This window comes from Eubalaena glacialis, chromosome X (assembly GCF_028564815.1).
Source record: "Eubalaena glacialis isolate mEubGla1 chromosome X, mEubGla1.1.hap2.+ XY, whole genome shotgun sequence".
Lineage (NCBI taxonomy): Eukaryota > Metazoa > Chordata > Mammalia > Artiodactyla > Balaenidae > Eubalaena > Eubalaena glacialis.
In genome coordinates, this window is record NC_083736.1 from 58,579,342 (window position 1) to 58,597,571 (window position 18,230).

The window sequence follows — 18,230 nt, forward strand, 5'->3', positions numbered from 1 at the left end:
TCCAGTGAATGGTGACCCTCGCCTTCTTTGTTTTTAAATTTTTCACTGCAACCCCACACAGTAGGTATTATCTCCAGTTTACAGATGAGGAAACTGGAGGTTGGAAAAGTTTGATAACTTGCTCAAGAATGCACTGCTAATAAATAAAGGATTGGGGATTTGAACCCAGGAACGACTCGTTCCTGGGTCAGTGTCATTTCCCTGTACTGCACAGTACAGAAACCACTGAAGTGCACATGAGCCTAGACCACTTATGGGGGATTCTTGTTTAGGGATGGTCTTTCCTCAGCCATAGCAGAAAATAATGTGGCAAAAAGAGGGGCTTCTGCCTAGTTTCCATGAGGGGCCCGTGTCTTTTTACAACTATGAAACAGACTCAGTGGCAAGTGGCAGCAGAGCCTCGGGATCTCATCAAGCTCCAGGAAAGGAACCATGACTCTTAGCTATCAACTTTCCCTCTGAGGGAGGCCCTACATGGGGGCAATCCCTTCCCTATTGTACCCTGTCTCCTCTTTCCTTTTCTCCCCCTCCCTTCTCCTCCCCTTCCCTTCCCTTTCTCTTCCTCCTCCTCCTCCTCCTCCTCCTCCTCATCATCATCATCTTTGGCCTCTCAGGAAGCCAGTCATAATCATTATCATTTTCTTCCTCATAGCTATCATTTACTGAATGCTTCTCAAGTGCTGTTCTAGGCACTTTACATATATTATTAGCTCATTTAATCTTCACAACAATGCCATGAGGAGAGGACTACTACTATTCCTACCTCACATATGAGATATTGGAGCCCCAGAGGGGTTAAGTACCTAACCTAAGGGAACCTGGCCCTGAGCTAACAGCCTTCCCAGAGTTCACCTTGGGAGATGTTGATCATTGCAAAGATGCTGATAATCGCTATGGGAAAGCTGGGGGCATAATAGTAACAGGGAACTGGACTTTAAGAGCAGAATTGCTAAAATTGCCTGGCCTTCCCCTGTGGAGTGAGCACCTATCCTCAGTGTAAAAGCGACCCATCTGGCACAAAGCATGTATACAATTCATCCCCACTGTGTCAAACGTGTAAAGAGAGCCCCAAACCGGGTTATTCCCAGATTGGAAGACCTGGGTTCTAGTTGTGGCTTTGCTCTTAACCTGCTAAATGGCCTTGGGCAAGTCAGTTCCCCTCTCTGGGTCTCATTTATAAAATGTAGTACTACATGCTCTACTAAGGGTACAGGGCTATTAATGTGAGCATTAAATGAGAATGTTGAAGAAGGTGCTTTACAGCATCTTACCAGTATAACAAATAACTTCCCTTACTCTCCTCCTCCTCCTCCTTCATCTCTCTCTCCTTCACCTGCCTCGTCTTCGTCTTTTACTCTATTTTGTTCCTTCTCTTCCTTTCTTTAGTCTCCTCTAACCAGGTCTCAGACTTATCTGAAGAACTGCTCTTAGGCAAAAGAAACACAGGCTTTAAAGGCAGACAGACCTAGCTTTGCCTCCTGGCTTTGCCCCTTCCTAGTTGTCTGTTGGGCAACTATTTTACCCTTTTTGAGCCTCAGTTTTATCATCTGTGAAAATGGGCACGCATAATGCCTTCCTTGTAAGGTTGTTGTTGGATGATGTGGTAGGTTGTCTGCAAATACGACCAACAATTGCCCCCATCTCTGGCATACACGCAGCTCCTCCCATCAAGAGGCGGAGTCTCTTTTCCCCACTCCTTAAATCTGGGCTGGCTCTGTGACTTGCTTTGACCAATAGAGTACAGCAGCAGTTTTGCTGTATGACTTCTGGTCTTATGCCACAAAAGGCCTTGCAGCTTTTGTTTTCACCCTCTGGGAAGACTGCTGCCACATCAAAAAAATGTCTCACTACTCTACTTGGAGAGAGAGGCCCAATGGAGAAAGAAAGGCCCTGGAGAGTAAAATACTACAAAGGGAGGTGGGAGGCCCAGCCAGCCCACAGCTGTTTCAGCCACCACAGCTGAGGTATCAGATATGAGAGAGCACACACCTTGGGTCCTTCAGCCCCAGCCAAGCTGTCTGAGGCAACACCACATGGAATAGAAATAAGCCATTCACAGCAAGTCCTGCTCAAATTGCAGAATCACGAGCAAATAAATGGTGGCTGTTTTAAGCCACTAAGTTTTTGGGTGGTTTGTTTCACAACAGATAGCTGAACCAGAAAAATTAAATGAGATAGTAGCACCCCACCCAGTGGCTGGCAGGTATAGGTACTCAACATTTGATTGTTCCCTTCCCATTCGGAGGTGTTCCCTGGGAAACAGCTGACCTGGCTAGTTGTGCTGCAACTGAATTGACAGATCTGATTTCCAGTGTGCCAAAGCTGCAGAGCAATGACCACTTCTCCTATACTTTACAGGGACCTGCTGAGAGCTATACAGGTTAAGGTGTACTCCAAGTTACACAGCTGAGTGTCCTCCCTTTTTGCCCAGAGTGAGTGTAGGCCACCTTAAAAGCAGGCTTGTAGCTGAACAAAATCTGGGGTGGTAGAGTAATGTCAGCTAAGACAAATAGTGTTTCTTTTGACCGCTCATCCAATCTACCTGGTGCCAGAGGCACAAGGAGTAGAAGTACTTACTATATGCCTGGCATTGAGTGCTTACTATATGCCTGGCATTGCTCACAACAGTGCCAGAAGTAGGTACTGTTATTTTCCCCATTTTTCCAGATGAGGACACTGAAGCACAGAGAAGTTTCTGTCAACTGTTGGGTTTCTGGAAAGCATTGGGACAGTTTAATGTACAGGATATTAATTAGGGAGCCCTTGGGATCAACACTTGCAGAAGAAAAGGGAAGAGAAGGAGGCAGGATTGGACAGAGGGAGCTATTGAACTGCAACTCAGTCTTAATGGAAACCACAGTCCACCCACCCATGGGGAGCTCTGAAACTGGGATGACCCTTCGGAGTTGTTCCCAATTGTATCCTCATAGGGGAACAGGCCTTTACATTCCTGCATCAGTCACTGAATTCCCAGTCCCTGATTTCTAGTTCAGAGTTATTTCACCTACTCCTGTGATCAAGCCATCCCAAAAGGGAGAAAAGCTTAAAAAAGTGATCATGGAGAAAAAGTAGGAAAAAAAAAAAAAGGACTCTGGAACCAGACAAATCTGTGTTCAAATCCTGAAACTTCTCTTACTAGCTGTCTGTTTAACTCTGTACAAGTTATTTAACTTCTCTGAGCTTCAGTTTACATTTTTGGAAAATGGCAATAAGAATACTTAGCTTGAAAAGTTGTTTTGAAAATCAAATACAATCATCTATATAAAGCATCTTACATAGAGACTTGACACAGAGTAGGCACTGAATACATGGAAATTATTATAAAAATAGGGTAAATTATTATGCGGCGGTGTGCCTGGTTTTCTCACTTGTAGGGTGGAGTGAATAAGAGTAAAGAAGAGCTACCCAGAAGGGGAAAGGGCATTACATCTTTTCTGTTACCTGGTACTTGTAGGCACTGAGTCAACATTTACTCCAATGAACAAATGTTTATTTAAAAGGATTTGTACAGACATAACGCTCTTACTTTCAAAGAGCAGAGGAACCTTTTATATATTATGAACACACAGACACTGTGGCAACTTAAAACTACAGCTAAGAAAGTAAGGAAAAATATCCCCCCCTCCCCAGCCAGGAGCTAACACTTTTTCAGTCAGTCAGCCCCCATCCCTGTCCCTTAAGTTTGAGAGCGACTTGACTAGAGATGTGGCTTTGGAGGAGGGAAGAGCTGTAGGGCTTGGGGAGCCTGGTGCCTTTTCTTTTGAGAGGGAAATCCACCTGCACAATCCACAGGAAAAGGGGTGGCCAAAAGCTGACCTGAGCTGAGGCTGCCTTAGAGAAGAGAGACTGGAGTAGAAGTCCCACCTACCTGCATGTGTAAAGTGACTGGCATTCACTTGAATCTCAACCCACTACTCTGACCTCTAAGATATACCATTTGAGTAAGTGCCAGAGTAATGGTTTTGAACAAAAGGCAACACAAATGTCAGCCTGGGGCCTCTCCAGCCTAAGGCAGCCCCGATAGCAGAGCCCTCAGACCAATGACTTAGGCATCGAGTTAGGCAGGACTTGCGGAGTGGGTCTGGCTCCCTGATTTCACTGTGGGGAACATCTGCTACTGATTTTCAAAAGCTAGGTTTTATTATGGGAGAAAAGCCCACAGATTTTAGGATCCCCAGACACATAGCCTGGTACCTGAGAACTTTAGTATATCTGGGAAACTGCCAGGTGGTGGGGTGGTGAGCTCAATAATAACAGCCAGGCCTCCCAAATGAATATGAAAAGGAGAGCTTGTCCAAGCTACCTCCGGGCCTTGAGGAAGAGATGAGGTTGGGGGTGGGGGAGATAAATGCACCAAGCCTATTGAAAAGTCCAGCAAGAAGACTGTTGTCCCTTCAGAGCCTAAGGCAAAAGTACAGGGAGGGGGCACACTGGAGCCTTCACCTGAAACAAGATATGGGCCTCCCCAGGCCCTCAGGCCTTAGGCCCCAGGTCTCAGGCACAAGAGACAGAGAATCACATCTGGGACTTCCGCCCTTCCCTTAGCTCCAAACAAGGGCAGGGGTTGAAATGTGGGTGAGAGAGAAGGGATCTTCAGACACAACTGTCATTAGCACCTGAACCACATCTCTTCCTAAACCAGAAACTCCAAGAGCAAAAAGAAATAAGAGCAAAGTGAGAGAGGGGTTGTGCTTCCATCACATTAAATAGGAGACTTTGTAGAGGTGGGGAAGGGTTGTTTCACATGGAGACATCAATCACTCTGGCCAAGGGGAGGGGTTATGAGCAGCAGAGCTCTAAGTGTTCTCCCTCTTTTCATTCATCCTGCTTCCGTTTTGGCTTTTTGGGGTTCCTGGACCGACTCTTGGCTTTGCACAGAGGGCATATAGGTGCATTCCGGTGAATTTGTTGATGACATGACAAGCAGGCCTGGTGAGGGGCACAAGACAAAGCAAGTTAGTGGTCAGATTCTTCTAGGCCATGGTTCATCTTTCCCAGGGGCCCCCACAAGCAATTGCGATTTCCCAACAGGAAGAAGCAAGACCCAAGTAGCGAGTCCCAAGTAGCGAGATCTGTGCTGGATGTAAGGGATGCAAAGGATATAAGGGAGTGAGAGTCAAAGAGGGGTATTGAGGAAAAATATCCAAAATTTGGCAATAAGGCAAAATGTGAATTGCATATTCATTAAGCATTATACTGGAGCATGGTCTAACAGGCTCACTCAAGGATTATTTAATTCTCTAGGACAGGTATCAATAAACTTTTTCTGTAAAGGCCAAGATAGTAAACATTTTGGACTTTCTTTTCAGGTCATATGATTTTAGCTGCAACTACTCAGCTCTAACTGCCTTACATAAAAGAAGCTATAGACAATACATAAACAAGCAGGCATGTGTGTGGGCCAATAAAACTTTATTTACAAAAACGGGGAGCAGGTCACACTTGGCCTATGGGTTCTGGTTTGCTGACCCTTGCTCTAGGAGAATGTCTCTTTGTTTGACTATTTACTACTTATTTAAAAAATTGAAGTATAGTTGATTTAAAATGTTGTGGTAGCTTCTGGTATACAGCAAAACGGTATAGATGATAGATAGATAGATAGGTAGATAGATAGATATTCTTTTCTGTTATGGTTTATTACAGGATATTGAATATAGTTCCCTGTGCTATACAGTAGGACCTTGTTGTTTATCTATTTTATACACAGTAGTCTGTATCTGCTAATCCCAAAAGCCTAATTTACCCCTGTCCCACCCCCTTTCCCCTTTGGTAACCATAAGTTTGTTTTCTATGTCTGTGAGTCTGTTTCTGTTTTGTAAATAAGTTCATTTGTATCATATTTTATATTTCACATATAAATGATATCATATGGTATTTGTCTTTCTCGGTCTGACTTACTTCACTTAGTATGATAATCTCTAGGTCCATCCATGTTGCTGCAAATGGCATTATTTCATTCTTTTTTATGGCTGAGTAGTATTCCATTGTATATATGTACCACATCATCTTTATCCGTTCATCTGTCGATGGACATTTAGGTTGCTTCCATGTCTTGGCTATTGTAAATAGTACTGCTATGAACATTGGGGTGCATGTATCTTTTTGAATTAGAGTTTTCCCTGGATATATGCCTAGGAGTGGGATTGCAGGATCATATGGTAACTCAAATTTTAGTCTTTTAAGGAACTTCCATACTGTTCTCCATAGTGACTGCACCAATTTACGTTCCCGCTAACAGTGTAGGAGGGTTCCCTTTTCTCCACACCCTCTCCAGCATTTGTTATTTGTAGAATTTTTAATGATGGCCATTCTGATCGGTGTGAGGTGATACATCATTGTAGTTTTGATTTGCATTTCTCCAACAATTAGTGTTGCTGAGCATCTGTTCATGTGCCTATTGGCCATCTGTATGTCTTCTTTGGAGAAATGTCTATTGAGGTCCTCTGCCCATTCTTTGATGGGATTGTTTGTTTTTGTGTTATTGAGTTGTATGAGCTGTGTTTATATTTTGGGAATTAAGTCCTTGTTGGTCGCATCATTTGCAAATATTTCCTCCCATTCCGTAGGTTGGCTTTTCATTTTTGTTTATGGTTTCCTTTGCTGTGCAAAAGCTTATAAGTTTGAATAGGTCCCATTTGTTTACTTTTGCTTTTATTTCTATTGCCTTGGGAGACTGACCCAAGAAAACACTGGTACAATTTATGTCAGGGAATGTTTTGCCTGTGTTCTCTTCTAGGAGTTGTATGGTATCATGTCTTACATTTAAGTCTTTAAGCCGTTTTGAGCTTACTTTTGAGTATGGTGTGAGGGAGTGTTCTAACTTCATTGATTTACATGCAGCTGTCCAGCTTTCCCAATACCACTTGCTGAAGAGACTGTCTTGTCTCCATTGTATATTCTTGCCTCCTTTGTCGAAGATTAATTGAACGTAGGTGAGTGGGTTTATTTCTGGGCTCTCTATTCTGTTCCACTGACTATAAATACTTTTCCATTAAATAGTATACTATTTGACTATTTACTATTGATCAGGGCCCAGATGCTGTGACTTAATGTTGATAAGGCACAAATGGTTTTTGCCCAGTAGAGATGCAAATTATTTTTGTTCCAAAGAAAAGGTAATCACAAAGATTACAGTTTTATTTTCCTGTAGGACATTAACCAGTTCTGGATTTAACATTGCAAACTTATTTCGGCATTCCTTTCCTTTCCTGACCTGACTATATAATTATCTGTTCCTCTAATGCTTCTGGAACCAGCTTTGTAATGCTGCTGGCTCCCTCGTTAATGACACACGTTCACTATATATTTGTCCGAGTCACGTTTCTAACTTTCTGAAAATTATACTTTAGCAGAGCCTGCCAATCTCCCTGCATTCTAACCCCTCTGGGAATATGAGGCAACAAGACCAGTGGCTCTACTACAGCACACATACACACCACCCCTTCCTCTGTGTCCCAAGCGAAGGCTGTTTTAGGAAGACCCCAAATAAGTAAGGCCAAAGCCCCAGACCCAACCTTCCATGGGGCTGCTTGAGGATACCTTGCTTCCTCCACAGTCCATACCCAGCTCACTCACCTTCATAGGTGGGGGCTGCTGCCTGAAGGTGGCTGTCTGCCGAGTGTCCTGCTTCCTAGCCACTTGGAGTTGTTGGGCGGCAGCGGCTGCGGCGGCCAAGGATTCAGGGATTGGGGGCTCCTGAGGCTCCGTCTGCCACTCTGCTTTCTGCTTCTCAAAGTAACTTTGGAGATGAGAGACATTAGCTGGATCATTCTGAAAGCAAGGAGAACCTTGCCCCTCTTAAGGACTCCATGCTACAGAATGAAGGGGGTTGGGCTGTGGCTCACTGTAGGAAGTTCCTGCACCCTCTCCAGCACAAGGCTCTTCTCCCTGGGTGCAAGGCCCACTGTGTGTTGGGAAGGGTACTCCTCCTGCTCCTTGGCTCTGACAGGCCCAGAAAAATAAAAAAAGTCCCAAGGCTAGCCAAGTCCTCAAAGGGCATTTGTCTACCCTCCATCCCATGTTCCTCTGCAGTATTCCTATTAAGTGTCCTCAGGCCTCTGCTGGCATACCTCTAGGAATAAGAAGCTCACCACTTCCACAGGCAGCCTGCTCTACCTTAAGGAAGTATGTTCCCTTCTATTCCTTCTACTGAACTGAGCTCTGTGTCTCTGTAAAGTAAGCCTAGTTCCTAACTCTGGGTCTTGAGATAAAGTTCCAGGCTAGCCCCTGGAGGCCATGAAAGCTCACCCTTCTGTGTTTTCAAGGTTTCTGGACACCCTTTCTAGACCTTGACTTGGGAAGTGACCTCTTAAGAGTCACAGATGCATACACACACAATGAGTCATAGACATAGTCTTGTATTGTCAAAATTGCACAAAGAACTTTAAAAGCCATCTAGTAATTCTAGTCTAATCATCTAACAGCCCAACACAGAGACTTACCCAAGGTCATGCAATGAGTCAGCCACTGACAGGCCTGGGGCTAGGACTGGGTACCCTGACTTTCAGACCAGGCTTCATGTGTGTATATATACGTGTGTGTGTGTGTGTGTGTGTGTGTGTTTGGTGTATGTTGCAGGGACAGGAGGCAGGCAGCTTACTCCAAGGAGAGCTTCTCCTCCTCTTCACAGAGGTCAGGGAGCCTCTGCAGGCCCAGAGTCATGCGCAGGGCATCCACATGTTCCTTCAGCGGCTTATACTCATCATGTAGCCGCCGGGTAGACTCTAGCAGCTTGTTTAGGTCATTCTCAGACTGTTTGATGGTGTTTTCCATCTGGAACACAGAGTGAGGTAAGCACAGAGAAAAGACTCCAAGATTCTCAGCGAGGCTGTACAGCTGAGTGGATAATAGCACAGGCTCCAGAACCAAACCAATCTATGATCAAGTCCTCAATCCACTATGTATTCTATGTGACTCTTGTCAAGCCTCAGTTTTTTCATCTGTATAATGGTGATAACAATCATACCTACCTCATATAATCTTGGTGAAGATTCAACGATTGAATTCATATAAGCACTCAGTACAGGGGCTAACACAGAGTAAAGGCTCAATTAGTGGTAGTTATTATTCAAATATAGCATCTTAGAGCTGGAATGGCCCTTAGAGCTCATGTAGTGCACCCCACCACCATTTTACAGATCAGAGAATTGAGACTCAGAGAGAAGAAGTAACTTCCTCAGAGAAATGCTTCCTAGGAGCAAAGTCTACATAAAGACTCAGGGCTTCTGCCTCCCAGGCCAGTGGCTTTTCTCCTAGATCAGTGGTTCCCAAAATGCAGTTACCAGATCAGCAGCATCAGCATCAACTGGGAACTCATTAGGAATGTAAATTCTCAGGTACCACCCCAGATACAAGCAATCAGAAATTCTGGGGTGAAGTCCAACAACCTGTGTTTTAACAGGCCCTCTAGGTGACTCATGAGGCATGTTCAAGTTGGAGATCCACTGGCCCAGATTTTCAGCCCCTCTGTGACTAATACCTTGTTTATTTCTCTATCCTTAGTTAGCTGGCAGCAGAACTGCCAACTCCTCATGAGACCCTGATATCCTGTGATCTTGTGACACAGAAAATCCCAGGTAACTACTGTCCAAATTGCATTCATATTTCCTTTAAGACCCTAGGCCTGGCAATATCAGGAAGTATATATTGCCACAGAAATGAGTTTCCCAAGAATAGAAACTTAGCTCCTTCAAACGTGATTTAAAAAAAAAAAATCTCATTATCATAGGCTCTAAGGGTTGGAAAGGGCCTTACAGGTCAGCACCTCCAACCTCCCTCCTGGTGAAGGAATCACCAATACTGTAGCCCAGACAGGTGATCATTCAGACTCTGCTTTAATAACTCTAAAAAGTGGGGGACTTATCACCATAGCAGGCAGTTCATTCCCCACATTCCAAGGGTCTCCAAAAGAGAGACTGTAATGAGGGAGCCCCAGTTTGGTAGGCTGGCAGAGATGGTTTGTTTGGCTTAGTTGGAAGCTTTGGAGCCCTAAATTTAAGTTAGATCCCCAAGGCATCTGCCTGCTCTGTTTTTCCCCAAGGCTAGCTCTCAACTCCTAGACTCCCAGAATGAGAGCACATCAGTGCTGAATGAGACCTCAGAGGTGACTGAATCCCTCTCATGGCACAGAGAAGGAAAATGAGGCCCCGAGAGAAGAAGGAACTTGTCCAGTGATATACAGTCGATCAGTGACAGAGCCAGGGCTGGATCTCAGAACTCCTGGATTCTTCCATTTCACCATAGCCTGATGCCTACTCCCCCAAGTTGGCCACAGCCACGTCTCAAGGAGACTCCACAGCACTCACTACTGCCTATTCCTCCTCAAAGGGCCCAGAAATAGGCTTCAGGCAGCCATCCACATACCACATTGATATCAGCGTGGATCAGTCGGAGTTCCTCCACATGGGCCATCTTCTCCTGTAGCAGGAGGTCCATCTCCTGCTTGTATTCCTTCAGGTGCCTCTCCTCTGATTCAAGGGCCTCAAACTCAGCCTTCAAACGGGTCTTGATCTTTTCCATCTGCAGGGTCTTGTTCCTGCCATTCCCCAAAATGAGGAAACAGACCAGCAGGAGAAGGCAGGAAAAGGGAAATGGAGTACAGAGTTAGAGAAATGGAGTACAGAGTTAGGCCCTGAGCCAGGGCTATCTTGTTAAGCCATCTTTCTAAGCTTCCCTCTCTTCAGGCAGAGGCAGCCTGAAGCCATCCCCACAAAGGCAGGAGATTCTTTCTTCTAAGATAAAAGCTCAGTGGGTCTCGAATGGGGATGATTTTGTTCCTTGATGGAGCATTTGCAAACGTGGGGCAGGTTTTAGCTGTTAGATTGATTCAAGGGAGAGCACTACTGGCATTTAGTGGATATGGGCCAGAAATGCTAAACAGCCTCTCAATGCACAGGAAAGTCCCACATCACAAATAACTCCCACCCAAGATGCCAACCATGACCTCTTGAGAAACTCTAGAGCCGCACTATCCAATAAATTTTCTACAATGATGGAAATTTTCTGTATCTATGCTTTCTAATACAGTAGCCACTAGGCACATGAAGCTACTGAGCATTCAAAATATGGCTAGTGCAACCGAGGAACTGAATTTTGAATTTTATTTAATTTTAATCAATTGATTAAAATTAAGTTTAAACAGCCACATGGGGATAATGGCTCTCATATTGGACCGCACAGCTCTATAGGGTCCCCTCATCAGTTCCAGAAGAGGTAGGAGACGGGAAGAACTGCAGCTCATTTCTTTTCCTAGAAAAAATAAAACCTATTTCTGGTTGTTAAATCCCAATTGCATACCCTCTGGCTCAGTAATCCCACACCTAGCAATTTATTCTAAAGAAATAAGTCAGGGAAGCAAAAAGTTAATACACAGGGATATGCTTTCTGGTCTATGGGCAAAATTGGAATATTTGGCAGCCGCTAAAAGGAATCATTATGAAGACTTGTGACATGGAAAATGTTGAAGATACTCCATGAAAAGGTATATACACTAGGATTGCAATTTCAAAATACACATGCATGTGACTAAACAAAAGGAATTGGCAAGAGTACAGTTTCAAGGATCTTTGAGACCACTGAAGCCTGCCTAAGTGAAAGAGCCACAAAACTTTGGAAGGAAGCCCCTCTAGGGCACACTGTTGCCCTCCCACTCACTCTCTACTCTCTGGTTCTCAGGTTCTGTCTAGCCATCATCCGTTACTCAGATTAGGCATCTCCTTTATTCTGCCTCAGTAGCTGGCTTTCTCCTCTGCCCCAGCCCATCCCATGGTTACTCTTGCTCCACACCCTGGCCTCTGGCCCCTGACCTCAGCCTGCTTCTGTGTTCATTCTCTCTCCTTTCTTCAGCATTGCCTGTGGCTCCTGCCTCAAGAGGTGGCCCTCAATGGCACAGAACCACAGAAAGAATTATGTTAGGTGGGTAGGATGACAGGAGAAATTTTTCTTTCAATATTCAAAAATTTCTTTTCAAGTTATTATATTGCTTTTACCTTAGAAAAGGTTAAAAGGATGGGTGTTATTATCCCATCTGTAAAGAAGGAAATTGGGAGTTCAGGATGGTAAGTTGCAGTAAATGGGATGCTGGGATTTGAACCCAGGGCTCTCTAACACCACCCACTACTCCACACTGCCTGACTGGGGTTACCCAGGCTAAGGGGCATAAACATATTGAGGGTTCTCGGTATACCTGTTCAACTGCCTTGCAGAGGGATGATAGTGATTTGTACTGGTCAGTTAATCCACTACTTAGAGCCCCCTCCCATCTAGACTTCTATTCTCTTCCTCTAGATTGCATACAGAGCAGTCTAGACTTCACCTATCCCTACCCCAATTTACAGATGGGAAAACTGAGATTCAGAGTGATATAGTGTCTCACCCTGATTCATACAGCCAGATTGTGGCAGTGCTAGGCCTAGAACCCATTTCTGCAGGCAGAGCCATAATTTGAAAGGAACATGGGCTTTAGATTCAGACGTGGGTATAATTCCTGGTTCTGCCCCTGACTAGCTATTTGCCCTTGGACAATAAGAATAACAACTATATTTATAGTTTAATTATATTCATTGAGCACCGATTATGCACCAATTATAGAAGGCTTAAAGATACATTCATTCAACAAATACTTATGGAACATCTATCATGTGCCAGCCACTGTACTAGGTGCTAGAGATAGAGCAGAGAACAGGACAGCCTGTGGACAGGAATCTTCATCTAATGAGGAAAATAGACCCTGAACACATGTAAAACTAAGTGATAAGTAATATGGATGAAATGCAGAATGCAATGGAAAGACACACCAAAGGGTTCTAACATAGTCTGAGGGACACTGTAGTCAAGGGGGCTGTCACAGGAAGCTCCCCTGAGAAACTGAGAATGTGACATCTAAGCTAAGACCTGGAGAATGGGTCGGAGGTAGATGGTGGGTAGCAGATAGACATAGAGGAGAGCAGTCCAGGCAGAGAGAATACTATTTGCAATGGCCCTAGAACAGAAAAGAATATTGCACATTAGAGGAACTGAAAAAAGGTCAGTGTGGCTGGAACATCTACTGCAAGAGGTGTGTGTGTGTGTGCGTGTGCGTGTGCGTGTGCGTGTGCGTGTGTGTGTGTGTGTGTGTGTGTGTGTGTGTGTGTGTGTGGTGTGGTGGGGGCTGTCTGAGATGAAACTAGGGAAGTTGCCAGAACACAGCCTGGAGATTGAGACGAGGAGCGAGTACTTTTATCTTCAGGAGAAGGGGGAATCATTGTAGAACTTTAAGCAGCAGGAGAGTGACATAATCTGATTATCTCTTTTCACTTTTCTCAGCCCTGGTCTCCTCATCAGTAACACAGGAATAATAATAGCACTTACCTTACAGGTTCTTTGCTGAGGGCTAAATGAGCTAAGACATGTAAAGTCCCCAAGCAGAGTATGTGGCACGTGGTGAGCAGTCAACAAATGATAGTACCTATCCCTCCCCACACTGCCCAACTCTTCTGCTATGGTTATCTCCTTTACCACAGTGGTTTAAACTTTGTTATAAAGAGCCTACAATGGGTAGGATGTGTGTATAATGTGTGTGTGTGTGTGTGTGTGCACATGCATGTGTGCACATGTACTAGCTTGAGTAGCAAGGTATATTACCACTTATTAAGACTATAATAATAATCATTAACATAAGTCACCTCGTAATGTCAGTATGAATAATGGCATTTTATAGGGCTGGCCCAAGCCTTCCTAATTTGTAATCAATTCAGTTAAGATGCTAGCGACTACTACTAAATGAAATCAGGGGTGAGAGATCTCTCTCACTGACACTTCATAGAAATCAACATAGTACATCTTTCCCTGCTTGGATGAGTGCCTTTTATCTAATGCTCCGTCCTCCATCCATGTCCAATTCTGCTTATAGACAACCCCATGTTGTCAGGCAGGGGACACTGCAATCCCAGATTAAATCAAAATAAACCAAAGGTTTTCACCTGGTGGGGTCACAGTTAAAGTGCTGCCTGGAACTGGAAAATCAAAGGCACAAAGGCTTCCTCAAAAGCACCGTGGTATTTCCTCTCCTTCGGGAGGAGGACTGTCACCAGCAAAATGGCAGCTTTATCCTTTGGGTATGAGGGCCAGGGTAGCCACAATCCAAGGTGTTTTGGAGCCTTTTTCTATTGTCCACTGTGGCAAGAAATGGCAAGGACTAGGGACCCTGACTAAGGGGCAGAAGGGCTAAGACTCCTCGTTATGAGAGGGAAGCGGAGTTATGAAGATGGAGTCCAGAAATAGCCTCTATTTACTGCTATTTCTAAAGTCAGCTTCTCGGGGGCTGGCGGGGAGCCCGGCCCATGCTTTAGTGGAGGGACAGCGGTGTCACTGCAGCCTTTGATGGTACCACTGTTACCTCTCAGCAGTGGTTTACCAAGGGCCGGGCAGTGAGAGCAGTCCACCCCAGGTGCGGAAAATAAAGAGGTGCATTGTGTGCAGAGAATTAAAAAAAATTAATAGAACCAACTAAAGTTGGTCTGCTCTTTATTATCACCATGCACTGACAATTCTAAACAATGTCCACTGAAGGACATCTGGGCTGATTCCAGTTTTCGGCGATTATGAATAAAGCTGCTATGAATATCCAACTACGAGTTTTAGTGTGACCGTAAGTTTTCATTTCTCTAGGATAAATGACCAAGACTGCAATTGCTGGTTTGTATGGTAATTGCATGCTTAGTTTTTTGAGAAACTGCCAAACTGTTTTCCAGAGCGGCTGTACCATTTCACATGCCCGCCAACAATGTATGAGTGATCTAGTTCCTCTATGTGGCCAGCCATTTTGCTTGAACTGTTTTAAAAGGTATATGGAGATACCTCAAAGTGATCTTAATTTGCACTTCCCTAGTGGCTAGTGATACTGAACATCTTCTCATGTACTTATCCTTTTCCAAAAAATGTCTGTGCATGTCTTTGGCCCATTGGACTGTTTGTTTTCTCAGGGTTGAGTTTTGAGAATTCTTTATGTGTCCTAGATATGAGTGCTTTGTCAGATATGAGGTTTGCAAATATTTTCTCCCATTTATTAGCTTGTCTTTTCATCCTCTTAACCAGGTCCTTAGCAGAACATTTAAAACTTTTTTTTTTATGAAGTCCAATCTATATATATATTTTATGGATAATGCTCTGGTGTCATGTCTAAGAGTCTTCACTAAGCTCTAGGGTCTGCAAATTTTCTCCTATGTTATCTTCAGAAAGTTTTATAGTTACATTTATGTCTACAATCCACTCTGAGTTAACTTTGGTACAAAGTTCGAGGTTTAGGTTGAGATTCTTTTTTTTTTTTTTTTTTTTTTTTTTTTTTTTTTTTGCTTATGGATATGCAATTGCTTCAGTACCGTTTGTTATAAAGACTGTCCTTCCTTTGTTGGATTACTTTTGCACCTCTGTCAAAAATCAGTTGGCCATACTTGTGTGGGTCAATTTCTGGATTCTCAATTTTGTTCCAATTACCTATGTGTCTGTCCCTTTGTCAATATCACGCAATCTTAATCACTGTAGCTATATAATAAGTTTTGAAATCAGGAAGAGCGATTTCTCCCATTTATTTTTATATCTCAAAATTCTTTTGGCCATTCTAGTTCTTTTGCCTTGCCATATAAATTTTAGAATAATTTTGTCTATATCTACCAAAAATCTTTCTGGCATTTTGATGGGAATTTTATTAAATTTGTACATCAATTTGGGAGGATTGGCATCTTTACTATATTGACTCATCTTCCAAACCCTGGATACAGTGTCTCTCTCTATTTAGATCTCCTTTGATTTGTTTTATTAGCATTGTGTAGTTTTCAGCATAAAAGTCCTATACATCTTTTGTTAAATCTTTGTTACACTTAGGTATTTCATGTTTCTGAGTGCTTGTAAGTGGTTTCATGTTTTGTAATTGTAGTTTCCACATGCATATTGCTATTTTTTTTTAATGCTGATCTTACATTCTGCAATCTTGCTGACCCACGTATTAGATGTAGGAGTTTTCTGGTTTTTTGTTTTGTTTTTGACTTATCAGGATTTCCTACATAGACAAATCATGTTATCTGCAAACAAAAACAATTTTATTTCTTCCTTTCCATCTTGTACGCCTTTTATTTACTTTCTTGCCTAATTGTCCTGCCTAAAACCTCTAGTGCTATATGGACTAGCAGTGCTGAGAGTGGACATCCTTGCCTTGTTTGTGATCTACGTAGGACAGCATTCATTCTTTGACAAGTAAGTGTATTGTTAGCTAGCTGAAGGGTATTTGTAGATGTACTTTATCAAGTTGAGAAAGTCCCCCCACCCCCATTCCTAGTTTTTTAAAGAGATTTTATCATAAATATGTGCTGACTTTTGTCAAGTGCTTTATCTGTATTGATTGACATAATCATGAGATTTCTCTTCTTTAGCCTTTTGATATGATAAATAACATTAATTGATTTTTGAATAACAAACTAACCTTGCATCTCTGGAATAAACCCCTCTTGGTCATGGTGTCAATTTTTTTTTAATATATTGCTGAATTCTATTTGCTAATACTTTGATCACGATTTTTACATCTATAATCATGAAGGATATTAATTTATAATTTTCTTGTATTGTCTTTGCCTGAAATTGTTTCAGGGTATTAAGGGCTTCATAAAATAAATGGAGATGTGTTCTTTCCACTTCTGCTTTTTGGAGAGACTGTTAAGAAATGGGGTTAATTCTCTTTAACCATTTGGTAAAATTCTCCAGTGAAACCAAATGGGCATGGAGGTTCTGGTTTTGGGGGTTGCTACTTTACAAGTTTAATTTTCTAAATAGTTTCAGGGTTATTCAAATTATCTATTTTATATCGGGTGAGTTGTGGTAGTGTTTTTTGAGAATCGGCCCATTTCATGTAACTTGTAATGAGTAGAATTGTTCGTAGTATTCCTTTGCTATTCTTTTGAAGTCTGTGGGGTTGGTAGTGACATTTTCTGTTTCATTCCTGATGTCTGTAATTTGTGTCTTCTCTCTTTTTTCTTTGGTAGTGTTGCTAGAGGTTTTTCAATTTTATATATTTTTTCAAATATTCAGCTTTCTGTTTCATTGATTTCTCTACTTTTCTTTCTGTTTTTAATCGTCAATATCTGCTCTTATCTGTATTATTTCCTGTTTTCTGCTTGCCTCGGTTTTATTTTGCTCTTCTTTTCTAGTTTCTTGAGGTAGGAGCTTAGATTATTAATTAGAGGCATTTCCTCTGTTCTAAAGTAGGCATTGGTGCTACAAATTTCCCTCTCACCACTGCTTTTGCGTCATCCCATTTTGATATGTTCAATTTTCATTTTGATATGTTTCATTTTCATTTTCACTCAGTTCAATGTATTTTTATTTCCCTTGAGACTTCATCTTTGAAACATGCGTTATTTTAGAATTTTTTTATTATTATTATCCTTTTTCCTGGTATTTTTTTCTGACTTCTTGATTTCTAGTTTGACTTTATTAATGTCAGAGAACACACTGTATTTCCTGTCTTTTAAATTTGTTAAGAATTTTTTTTTTTTGTATCCCAGAATATGGTCTATCTATATTGGTATATGTTCCATGGACACTTGAAAAGTATGTGTATCCTGTTGTTGGGTGGAATGTTCTATAAATGTTAATTAGATCCTGTCATTGGTGGTGTTGTGGAGCTCTATACCCTTGCTGATTTTCTGTCTAGTTCTATCAAATGATAGACGTATGTTAAAGACCCCAGCTATAATTGTGGCTTTGTCTATTTCTTCCTTTGGTTCTGTCAGATTTGCCTCTCATATTTTACAGTTCTGTTGTTGGTGTATACCCATTTAGGACTGCCAGGTCTTCTTGGCAGACTGACACTTTTGTCATTATCTAATGTACCTCTCTGTACCTAGTAATTTTCTTTGTTCTGAAGTCTACTTTGTCTGATATTAATATATCCATTCCTGCTTTCCTTGGATTAATGTTTCCATGGTATATCTTCTTTCATTCTTTCAACATACCTATATCTTTATATTTGAAGTGAGATTCTTGTAGACAGCACATAGACAGGTCATATTTTTTAATCATCTTGGCTGATCAGTATTTGGATTGCAGTATTTAGGCCATTTATATCCAGTGTACTTATTGACAAGTTAGGACTTAAGTGTATCATTTAATTTTTGTTTACTATTTGATCTCTCTCTTATTTGATTCTCTGTTGTTTCCTTTTTGCTGCCTTCCTATCTTTAATTGAATGTTTTTTGGAATTA

At 42.3% G+C, this 18,230-nt stretch overlaps 1 protein-coding gene across 3 annotated transcripts in view; it reads right to left on the bottom strand.

Moving 5' to 3' along the window:
• Nucleotides 1-3,511: 3,511 nt before the first annotated feature.
• Nucleotides 3,512-18,230, bottom strand: part of ZC4H2 (zinc finger C4H2-type containing) — a 35,250-nt gene continuing 20,531 nt past the window's right edge. For 2 of the 3 annotated variants that reach the window (XM_061178549.1, XM_061178548.1), the window contains 4 exons: nucleotides 10,363-10,534; nucleotides 8,600-8,772; nucleotides 7,576-7,738; nucleotides 3,512-4,929 (listed from right to left, as the gene is read on the bottom strand). In XM_061178549.1, the coding sequence (XP_061034532.1) occupies nucleotides 4,816-4,929; nucleotides 7,576-7,738; nucleotides 8,600-8,772; nucleotides 10,363-10,534 (622 nt within the window). In that variant the 3' untranslated portion in view covers nucleotides 3,512-4,815. The remainder of the gene's footprint in view (nucleotides 4,930-7,575; nucleotides 7,739-8,599; nucleotides 8,773-10,362; nucleotides 10,535-18,230) is intronic. The other variant, XM_061178550.1, reaches the window with a different exon arrangement.